The sequence below is a fragment of the Gymnodraco acuticeps genome, unplaced genomic scaffold (genome assembly GCF_902827175.1).
Source record: "Gymnodraco acuticeps unplaced genomic scaffold, fGymAcu1.1, whole genome shotgun sequence".
NCBI classification, from domain to species: domain Eukaryota; kingdom Metazoa; phylum Chordata; class Actinopteri; order Perciformes; family Bathydraconidae; genus Gymnodraco; species Gymnodraco acuticeps.
This window is the reverse complement of record NW_022989985.1, coordinates 2,043,416-2,054,439: the sequence shown is the minus strand read 5'-3', so window position 1 is coordinate 2,054,439 and position 11,024 is coordinate 2,043,416. Positions and strand designations below refer to the sequence as shown.

Here is an 11,024-nt window from a genome sequence, read left to right as displayed (position 1 = left end):
TTTGAAAGGAAGCTACATGAGCTACATCCATGCTAATACAAACACTCACTTTTCCTATTTTTTGGCTAACTTTAACCGATTTTTGTTAACGTACGAACATAGTGATATGTACGTTAGTCTCCTAAAGACAACTTACATACCGGTTTCTGTGCTAAAATAGTTAAATTAACCAAAACTGGTAGGATAAATTCAGCCGGCTTTTACATTAGCTGAATGTGTTTATATGTTCATCCATGATGATGGATCAGATGGATGTTTATCCCGGAGTCACTGACGGCGATCCTGCAAAACACCAAGAAAGACATTACTACCTGTTATCTGAACTGCAAACCTTAGTTAAAGATTTACCAAGGTAATTTCTTTCAACCAAATCAGATGTCACTTTCAGTCTGAGGGGCGATATACAACTACATCTTGATGTTTGTATTTGTTTTTATCCTTGGCTAGCTCCTTCCAGCAGCGGCTGTCCTACAGCACGCTGGGTGACCTGGCTCTGGCTCTCATCGATGGGACGGTCTATGAGATTGTTCAGGGGCTGCTGGATATTCAGCACCTTACAGAGAAAAATCTGTACACCCAGAGGCAAAAGCTGCACAGTGAACGCCAAGGTGAGTGCTCTACCTTTCTCTCTAGGAAAACATGCTGTTACTGATGAGGCCTGCTCTAAGAAGCAAGTGTATGCCTGTACCCTGGATAATAAAATGTATACAAAACCCTGTTCTCCAAATGTAGCTTTATATAATAACAAACATATTTCAGGCTAAAATAATAATCTTATTTTTTTTCATCCAGGCAATTTGATTCTTTAAAAGCAGTTTAAGCATTGATTTGTAAATCCTTGATAAAGTTATCATGGGGAGAAGTGTGCTCTTATTTTGAAATAAAGGCGAAATGACTGAAGTGTTGTAAGCATGATTGGCCTAGTAATGTTGGTGCGTGATTGGTGAGGTTGAGCCAAACACTTTTTAATAAACCAGCTTTGAAATTGAAATCTTGCTTGTATCTCCTTTTTAAGATATTCTTCAATTGCATAAACACATTTCATGAGTTCTGCAGTTGTTCAATTTAGTGACAGCTTCTTATTTTTTCTAGGTTGACTAAAGGACAAACAGTATGTTCTTGCTCCATTGGTATTTTTAACAGCTGATCTTTGTTTGAGTTTTTGCCTTTTTAGGTCCTTTTGCAGGTTTTGGTTAAAGGACTAGTTTTTTTACAGATATATAAATTAATATCGAGATTAAACCAGCTTGGAATTTAGTGAAAATCACGAGATGCATGTCAAATTGTGTACCCTCAAATCAAGAACTATGTCAAGTACAAACATGCTTCAATGAACTGGTCCTAAGTGTACCATTTTAATAGTAAATGTTAGTTGTTGTTTTTTTTCGTTTGTAGCATTCAAACAAGACCTTCTACGCAAACACAAGGATGCTCTGCAGACATGCAAGTCTCACAACCTCACGCTTCTGAAATCTAACCAGCAAGCAGAGCTAGAGGTAAGGCATTAGATTCCTCTGGGTACTGAAAAGACTATGATATTTGCTATTTTATGATTGTTTTACTTAGTTTTGTGTTTTGTTATCAGGCTCTGGAAATTCGGGTGCGAGAGGAACAACGGGTGATGGATAAAAAGATTGTAGCAGAAATGGATCAGAAAGTGATAGACCAGCAGAACACCTTGGAGAAGGCGGGAGTCCCTGGATTTTTTATCACCACCAATCCTCAGGTTAATGTCTATACTCAATGCAGATAAAAAGCATACTACGGTAGTGTAGCATTGAAAACGTTATGATGCAGCAAATGTCCGGCAGATGGTGATATATGTCCTGACTTACTCTTTTCAACTCTTATGTGTTATTTCAGGAGCTGACAATGCAGATGAATCTACTTGAATTGATCCTCAAGCTTCAACAAAAGGAGTCACAATATTGAATCCCTTGAAAAAGAGGCCTAATTTTGCCAAAAGAGGTGGCTGAAAATGTCATGCAAAGGCCACTGACTACATATGCTCACAGTCCAGTAATTGTGAGATTTAACAATGGTCGACAAATTGCATGTTTATCACTTGTTGTTATAAGGGTTGTAATCACCATCAGGACCTGTAGAAGACGACTGGTTCTCGAGGGTGAGATGATTGCAGACCTGGGAAGAGAGCAGTAGCAGGTGGTGAAGAACATCAAATTGTTAAGCACTTATCTGCCATGTCACACATTGTGAAATTAGGAAGTTGGTGTGTTGCAATTCCTTTACAGACCTAGTGTATACATATTCAAGCCAAATGTTGATGAAGCAGACAGCCAGAAATGATATAGTTGAGCATCAATGTGTAACTTAAGGACACAGAAATGGCGGCACCTGGGATAATTAATTTGACCTTTCAACAGTGAAACGCTCCATAAGGGGCCGGCTGATACCTTTGTATCAAGTGACAGTGTTTTGAACACTTTATTGTTTATTTATTTGAACAGTATTGTAATACAGTTCCTTCATTTTGTTCTGATATTTTTGCGATTTTGCTACCTTATTTCACATAATATATTTGTTTTAATGTTTGTCCAGTTGCGTTGTTACTAGGGTGAGTTAACCCCCTTCTTATTTATATAGATTTTTTTAAGGTCAGTGTTGGCTAATGTTTCCAACAATGAACAATTGAATTAATGATATATGTTTATGAACAAGAACAGTATGGATGGTATCAGTATGGTATTTGTCCTTACTTAAGTATGTTTTCATAAAACAAATATTTTAAAAGTCTTTGTCTTCTTCTGTAAACATTTCAACAGTCGAAGTCTGTTATAGTCAATCTCTTTCAGTAATTTGTGTACAACTGGGTTCCAAATTATTTAACTGGCACCCTGCCACTGCTCACTAATTAATGTAGAGACAATTAAAACGTGCACCTGTTCACCTGGGGAGAAACAGAAAAAAACTGACACAAAACAAGGCCCGGTCTGTCCAACTAAGATGGATTCAATCAAATGTGTTGATTTCATCCCACCTGGACTATAATGTCTTCATTATATCCATTAACATCATATGTGAACCATAGGAGGCCCTGCTTGCTGCTGCTAAGGTGACCAGGTCCAACAGCAGGACTCCATTTATATCCTAATGTTCATTTTCTTTATTCTAGTACCAAATTGAAGATACTTATGATCCCATATACAGGCTCCTTTTTTGGTTAAAATATGTTTCTATTCTATAATAATGTGTCTTTATTGTAGGGCTCTGATTTTAATTTGTGTAAATAATCTTTCTTATTATGTTTATGTTATGTAATGCTTGTATATCAGAATCAGAAACAGGTTTATTACCAGGTAGGTTTACACATACGAGGAATTTGACTTGATGTTGTGGTGCATACATAAAAGTAAAACAAGAATTAAAAGCACAGGTAGAGAACTAGAAAAATATTTAAAATAGTAAAAAATATAGTGAAATATAAAATAGTATTTACATTGTAATGAAATGGAATAAAAAGGAATGCAATATGGAATAAAAATCATGAACATAAAAACCTACTTGGCAATAAACCTGATTCCTGGTCACTTAAAGTAGGTCAATACAGTTAACAGTTATTACCTATGCTGCCTGACCGTTACATAATTACAGCATAGGATAAACATGTTTAATATATCCACTGCACATTAGTAGTCAGGGTCCGGGAACCCCCTCTGGGCGGATGTGCTCCCATGCTGCTGTAACACGGGTGGGGCGCAGTGGGGAAGCCCTGTCAGTATAAAGGTGACTGTGCCTTTAAGAAGAGCCCAGGCGGTGCATGTTGGGTTTACTCGGTTTATTCCTCGTCGCACCTTCTGCTCCATCATCAGGCGATGCACCCCGGCAACTTCTCACAGCTCCGGACCTGCAGCACAGATGACAGAGCCTGAACAACAACGGTAAAGTGATGAAAGCATTTCCTATGTTATTAATGACTGTTTTCTTCTTGTAAATGAAATAATTAAGATAATGACACCTGCTCATGGGTGAATTCAGAGTGCGATGTCCCATATCTAAAGCATCCAGGATAGAGGAAGTCTACCGATCCTCTTTAGCGTCCGTTTCCATTTTGTTTTAAATTATTAATTTGGCTTTATAACGACGCCTATTATATTCGTCTGCTATTCTCTCCACAGTACAGAATGTGGTCATGGATATACTGCAGAGTGTAGACGATTATTGTTGTTTATGACGGGGGGGGATTTATTTCTAGTGGGGAATAAAGCGTTACGTAATTGTAGAGGAGGCGTCCTGTTGTCGCCATATGCCTATCCAGGGCAGGAGTCGGATGATGCACCGCCCAAGAGGATGAATGTGTGGACTCACTGATAAAAATACAACCCAAAGACATTGTTGGCAGTCAAACAAGAACCAAACATTACCTGCATCTTCTATTGTTTCAGTATTTTAGGCTGTGTTTTTACACATCAGCTCACGGGAAGATGACGTGGACTGGCCTCAGTGATGGCCCTTGCCACGCATGCACCTGCAGGCCACAGTGCCAACATCTAGTTAAGATCGATCAAAGTGTGGTGAACAGCCTGATAGACTAGCATATGTATTGGGTTGTAGGATTTGTTTCCTTTTACTTTATTTCATAGCAAAGCAATAAACTTCATATGTGAATGAAACAGTGTGTTCAATATACCTAAAGTGGAAGGATTATATTTCTGTGTTTCCTTAAGTGATCTCAAATGTGTAGAATGCACAGTAGTATATAGGTTAACACAAACACCTGCAGATGTTTTTCCTGTTCTTATACAAACCTTTGTGCTTTGTGTTGCAGGTACGCTTGATGGACAGGTCCCAGATCTAATCTGACTGTTTCAAAACCTTCCCGCCCAACTGGCCTCCCTAACTCTGTAGCTATGGCAACTTTTCCGAGAGGCTGCTCCCCAGCGGTGCGCTTTTGTCAGAAACTGAACCGACTCAAGACACTGGATGATGACATGATGGCCACGTCGCTGAAACGCTGCCTCTCCACCCTGGACCTGACTCTGTTGGGAGTCGGGGGCATGGTGGGCTCTGGGCTGTATGTCCTGACAGGAACTGTGGCTAAAGACATGGTTGGGCCCGCTGTCGTCATATCCTTCATTTTTGCAGGTTTTGCTTCACTGCTGGCCGCATTTTGCTACGCAGAGTTTGGAGCACGCATTCCCAAAACAGGATCTGCCTACATGTTTACCTATGTGTCCGTGGGAGAGATCTGGGCCTTTCTCATTGGTTGGAATGTGATTTTGGAGAACATGATTGGTGGTGCTGCTGTAGCACGTGCCTGGAGTGGCTATCTGGACTCCATTTTTAACCACTCCATCCAGAACTTCACAGAGACACACATCATGCAGTGGAACGTGCCCTTCCTGGCCCATTACCCGGACCTCCTTGCAGCAGGGATTCTCATACTTGCCTCGTTCTTCATTTCCTTTGGAGTTAAAGTGTCCTCTTACTTAAACCATATATTTTCCGTTATTAGCATGGCTGTCATCATTTTCATCCTGGTATTTGGCTTTATGCTGGCTGAACCAGCCAATTGGAGCGCGAAAGAAGGAGGGTTTGCACCTTTCGGGCTATCTGGAATACTGGCAGGCTCGGCTACGTGCTTCTACGCATTTGTGGGCTTCGATGTAATTGCATCTTCAAGTGAGGAGGCCAAGAACCCACAGAAAGCAGTTCCCATTGCCACTGCCATCTCCCTGGGACTGGCAGCAGCAGCTTACATCCTGGTCTCCACAGTGCTCACACTAATGGTACCCTGGCATTCACTGGACCCAAACTCAGCTCTGGCAGATGCCTTCTTCCGCCGGGGTTACAGTTGGGCTGGAATTATCGTGGCAATTGGTTCCATCTGCGGTGAGTGTCAACTTTTAACGGAGAGGTTAAATTGCTGTTTGATTAGGTGTAATAACACAAAGAGGGCTCAAGTCTTACTTTTAAAAGTGCAACCAGGCCTTAGCTAGTGGTCGGAAATGAATGAATGGTTGCCATTTTAGTCAACTCTTATATTGAGTAACAGTTTACAGTTTGAGTCACAGTTCCTGGTATACAAGAGTAGAGCAGTTTAGCCGTGTCATTTTCAGTGAAGCTTCAACATGCCGGGATACTTTCTTTCCCAAGACTTCACATATTTCCTTTTTTTTTGTATTCACTTGAATCTGGTTGTGCTTGAGTTTAACTTATTTACACATTACCTAGTTAGACATTTCATCCCACAACAGACAACAACATTTTCTTTGCCATTGTCGCTCAAACAAATGCCTGTGCACAAACGAGTGAATTCAGCATGAAGCATTGTCTGGTATAAGGTCTCACTGGGTTGCATGTTTTGCTGTTGGCTGTCCCTATTTCTACCCTTACCATTAAGACCTGATACAAATGATGATTCATTTCTGGAAGTAGTATAGCCTGAACAGTGCTATATTTTGACTACAGTTCTGATATTGACTCTCTCTTTCTATTTCTAGCCATGAACACTGTGCTGCTCTGTAATCTCTTCTCCCTCCCTCGGATTGTGTACGCCATGGCAGACGACGGGTTGTTCTTCTCCTTCTTCGCACGGGTCAATCCTGTCACCAAAGTCCCAGTCAATGCTATCCTGGTGTTCGGGATCCTCATGTCCACCATGGCTCTCATCTTTGACTTGGAGGCCTTGGTTCAGTTCCTGTCCATCGGCACCCTCCTAGCATACACCTTTGTGGCAGCGAGTGTTATTGTACTGCGCTTCCAGCCCGACAGAATCAGCTCTAAAGGAACCGCTTCCACGTCTCCCAACCCAAATTCTGAGACCTCCCCTGCCCCCACAGAGTCTCAGACCATCAGGGAGGACAGCGGGGAGCTGAAGCAGTACGAGTCCTTCTCTGACAAACTGCAGCTGGTGGAGAGAGAGGTGTCAAGTGAGAAGCGTGGACCGGGTCAGCTGAAGGCTTACTGGGAACCGTACCTCGGCAAGCTGCTGGGGGACTGTGAGCCGGGCGAGGTGGTGGCCTTTTGCGTCCTCACACTGATCGTGAGCTCAGTCTCCCTCTGTATTGTGTTAGAGTTTGGAACCAATCAGCTGCAGCTGCCAATCTGGAGCTTCTCAATGCTGCTGGTGGTTTTTATTTTAGCGTATGTTCTCAGCCTGACGCTCATCTGGCTTCACGAGCCACAAAGCAAGAGCAAAACATTCCAGGTGAGCTAAGTTGTGATTAAATACTGTTTTCTTACACTCTGTTTGGTCACAGATAGATTGTATTCAAAGCCAAATGTTATGAAAACTACATAATTAATAATTGGATTATTAATGGTGCTCATTGTTGCACAGGTACCTTTGGTTCCATTGACTCCAGCTGCCAGTATCCTCATCAATGTGTTCCTCATGATGAAGCTCAGCTATCTGACCTGGATACGATTCACAGTATGGATCGCTGTAGGTAAGAAAACACAAAAAATCAGGCAGTGAACGTAGCGGCTGAAGAGAAACATACTCACCTCAATTGCTTTTGTCTCTCAAACACATCCCGCAAAACAAGTATATTTTTTTCTGAACTGAGAACATGATGGATTTATTTAACACTCTATAAACAACATCCTATTTACACAAGCACTGCCTTGCATGTTGCTTACTTAAGGGCCTTAGCCTATTACGTACAATGTGTTGGATCGCTAGCCAATAGAAGCGATGTCACTATGTTACAGAAGTTAACAAAGGAGTCCAACGGATGGTGTTACAGGCAGGGGGGGAGTGTGTGGTGGGGAAACTCCCTCTGGAGTCAAAGATCCTCTGATGTAGATGGTGGTCAGGCAGTGTTAATGCCCTGCTGTCAGTAAGGGGGATCACTGGGGAAACATGATCAGCTGCATTAGCTTAAGCCTTCTCTGGATCAGTAAACCATTTAAAGACTATTGTCAGAAGTTGCAGCAAGTTAATGAGATGCACACACATGCAAAAGTACACTTGACAGGGTCTCAGGCTATGCTCCATCTCTCACAGCGTTTCCCTGGAGAAAGTTGTGGCCACTGAAAGAAAACAAAACTTGGGATTTCTTAATTTGACTTTCGGTAGGGTTAAAAACAAATCATCAATATTTCACTAAAGAGTAAATACAAATTGATATATGTACTGGGTTTTATTGGCTAAAGTAAACATAAAGCCTTTGACAAACATTGAGGGCTCCAAATACTTGTTTTTATCGTGGGGTGGTTATGGATGAACTGTTTTAACATTTGTGATGGTATGACTTTTTACATAGGGACTTCTTCTGTTCAGAATCATTGTCTAATACTTTGTTTATGACAACAAGAAAAAAAACTGGTATATTCCCTTCAGCCTCATTCATTTTTTTACTTTTTTTATTAGAAAAGCAATGTGTTGTATTTAAGCAGTATACTGGAAGCAGCAGTAAAGCAGACTTTTGTGTTCACTTTACTATCTACTGATGAATCACAAGTAATATAATTATTGAATTGCATTTTTCCTCAGATCGTACAGCCCTAATTGTGACATTAAAGTTCTGTTAAAATCTGTTTTTTATTACACCAATATATATATTTTTGCACAATTTAAATATGAAAGTCATCAACATTTCATAAACCAAATCTTGTATCTCAAGTGGCATAACTTGTTCTCCCTTCTCACCTGTGTACAGTATTCCCTGGTTACTCATTATGTTTCCTGCTGTTCTTTCCACAGGTCTGTTTGTGTATTTTGGCTATGGGATCTGGCACAGTAAGGAGGGCAAGCGGGAGCTGCAGCCCGAAGACATGGCCGCCCGGTACGTGGTGCTTCCCAGCGGCAGCCTAGTAGAGACGGTGGAGCCTGTCCAGCCCGAAGGACAAATGGACACCTCTGCACACGACTTCCGCAGCCCCACTGCCTCCACAGCTGAGGAGAACGCAGGGAAGAGATGATGTGTGACCAAAACCAAGTCATTAGTGCTGCCTGGTATTTTCCGTTCGACTCATACGCTTTACTATACTCGTGTCCTCTCTGTATCTCACTCCCGTGTGACTGGCCCGCCACAGTCTGTACTCGTTGCTTTGCAAGTGTAAGCACAACACCGGATGGGATGCACGCTCTCCATGTCTTTGTGAAGCCTATTTGTATATCTTGTAATACTGGAATTTAGAGCTTTATTATTTCTGTAAACTATTGGCATCAAATTTGTGTTATATACATATATCCTTTAAGATCAGCTGTATTCTAGCAACCATGCCAGTTTGTCAGAATCCACACAGTAATAGGTTATGGTGCTTTCTTTGTGACAAACTTTTAGTTAAGTATACTCAGTGGACGATTTTTACAAATGCTAACACGGATCTGAAGCTGGAAAATCAACACACAACAAAACTGTAATTTAGATATCATTTGAAGCATATTAAGAGTTCATGTGTTGCATGATTTTTTTTTTAAAGTTAAGCAGAGGAATGCACAGACTTGTGAGATTACATTTTTGCCTTTTTACTCACACTCTAATCTCCAAAGCCTCAGAGAAATGACATGCTCTTGTGTTTTGGATCCTCTCTGTCCATCTCCTCCTTTTGGTACTCATTAAGTTTTAACTCCCCTTTGTATAGTGATTTATTTTAGATCATTTAATCCTATACCCTCAAATATGTCTTTATTTTTCTATTATTACTATTCTATTATTGCTTTTTTTACAAATCTTATTCTGAGTTTTCCTCTTTCTGTGTTTGTTCTATATGTTTTGCATGTACCCCTATTAGTTTCCATCAGTAAAGTGTGCTCGACTCTAAGTGGCTGACAACACTTCAATGCTTCACTTAATCTCCTAAATCTCGTCCCATGACCCTGCTCGTTCTTGTGTCACTGATATTGTGCAGTCTTTTCTCACACACTTTTGGTTAGCATACCTTTTCCTGACTTTCTCCCATTGGTATGAGATTAGAATTCAAAGCACATATTTATTGAGGTTTGTCTTTTTAGATTTTATAACGATTTGCTGAAATAACCTGAAAGATAATAAGATTATTGGATATACAAGGCAAGCACAAACCTACTGAATGGGAATCTTCACAAACAGGGTATAATATTGGTGATCGGGCAGATATTGGTTGTTATGTTATGGGATGGGCTTCTTGTGTCTGAGGCCTGAGTAATCCCAGCAGATGTGCATTAGTCCCTGTTGCCAGTCTGCAGTTTGACCTAGATTAGAGAAAGGCATGTGAGGACAATATACAGAAAACATTCCCACAGCGTACACTGTCGACATGTGAACGTGAGGCTCTCTTCTTTATCACATAGGTAAAAGTACCTTAAAAGATCCCTAGCAGATGCTATGTTTCTATTCATTCTAGTTTGTGTTTGCATGTGTTGCATAAGAAACCAATGGCCTTAAATGTGTTGTAACCAATGCAGACTGATTTCCAAAGTTAAAGCAATCCGTTGCACTGATTTATTTATTACATTTTTTTTGGATAAAAACTCTTAAACATGACTTCATACTTTTTATTAAACCAAAACACAAACTTGGAAGAGAATGTAAAGCAGAAGGCATTTTGACATCATTTCAAAGAGTTTTGTACAACTTTGCACACTGAAAACTATTGTCTATTAATTTTAGGTTTTACATTTGCTTTCAATGTTGGGGCCAGTGACAGATATTGATACTGTGGTGCTTCTTTGAGCTTAACGTTCCCTCACCTCTTTTCTCTGTCTTTTTTGTGTCTGTATAAAAATGCAAACAAATAAATGTTTTGAAGCAGCATTTACAAAAAATCAGTATTGTGGAATAATCTCACTGCAGTATCACCTCAAGGAATCGCATTATACAAATGAATACAGACAATTCATTCCGTAAAACTATAAGGAGAGAATGAAACTAAAAGTTTAGTCGAATGTATTTTAGAATAGACATGATTCTTATCAAAGTCAATCAAAGTGTTGTTAGTGCAAATGTTCAGCTCTTGATTGACCCTTAAGTGGTTTCTGTATCATTGGGGAGACAGTCATTTGACAGACTGTCCATGTGTAAAATGGGTGCAATAACAATTAGGATGTAATATGGGTGTAATATAGGTCAGGGGTT

General features: G+C 40.4%; 2 protein-coding genes across 2 annotated transcripts; both read left to right on the top strand.

The window, feature by feature from the left end:
• Position 1: 1 nt before the first annotated feature.
• On the top strand, positions 2 to 2,751 carry dgcr6 (DiGeorge syndrome critical region gene 6). Its single transcript, XM_034212472.1, has 5 exons — positions 2 to 352; positions 448 to 608; positions 1,396 to 1,496; positions 1,586 to 1,726; positions 1,864 to 2,751. The coding sequence occupies exons 1-5, from the start codon at positions 234 to 236 to the stop codon at positions 1,930 to 1,932; spliced, it is 591 nt and encodes a 196-aa protein (XP_034068363.1). The 5' UTR covers positions 2 to 233; the 3' UTR covers positions 1,933 to 2,751.
• Positions 2,752 to 3,746: 995 nt separating this feature from the next.
• slc7a4 (solute carrier family 7 member 4) lies at positions 3,747 to 10,714 on the top strand. Its single transcript, XM_034212471.1, has 5 exons — positions 3,747 to 3,899; positions 4,787 to 5,850; positions 6,462 to 7,168; positions 7,301 to 7,409; positions 8,669 to 10,714. The coding sequence occupies exons 2-5, from the start codon at positions 4,869 to 4,871 to the stop codon at positions 8,884 to 8,886; spliced, it is 2,016 nt and encodes a 671-aa protein (XP_034068362.1). The 5' UTR covers positions 3,747 to 3,899; positions 4,787 to 4,868; the 3' UTR covers positions 8,887 to 10,714.
• The last annotated feature ends 310 nt before the right edge of the window (positions 10,715 to 11,024 follow it).

Bases quoted from the DNA above. Each gene is read 5' to 3' on its own strand.
- slc7a4 (XM_034212471.1), top strand. From the start codon at position 4,869: ATGGCAACTTTTCCGAGAGGCTGCTCCCCAGCGGTGCGCTTTTGTCAG. The intron at 5,851-6,461 runs GTGAGTGTCAAC...TTCTATTTCTAG, and splicing joins GGCAATTGGTTCCATCTGCG to CCATGAACACTGTGCTGCTC. The intron at 7,410-8,668 runs GTAAGAAAACAC...TTCTTTCCACAG, and splicing joins CACAGTATGGATCGCTGTAG to GTCTGTTTGTGTATTTTGGC.
- dgcr6 (XM_034212472.1), top strand. From the start codon at position 234: ATGATGATGGATCAGATGGATGTTTATCCCGGAGTCACTGACGGCGAT. The intron at 609-1,395 runs GTGAGTGCTCTA...TTTCGTTTGTAG, and splicing joins GCTGCACAGTGAACGCCAAG to CATTCAAACAAGACCTTCTA. The intron at 1,727-1,863 runs GTTAATGTCTAT...GTGTTATTTCAG, and splicing joins TTATCACCACCAATCCTCAG to GAGCTGACAATGCAGATGAA.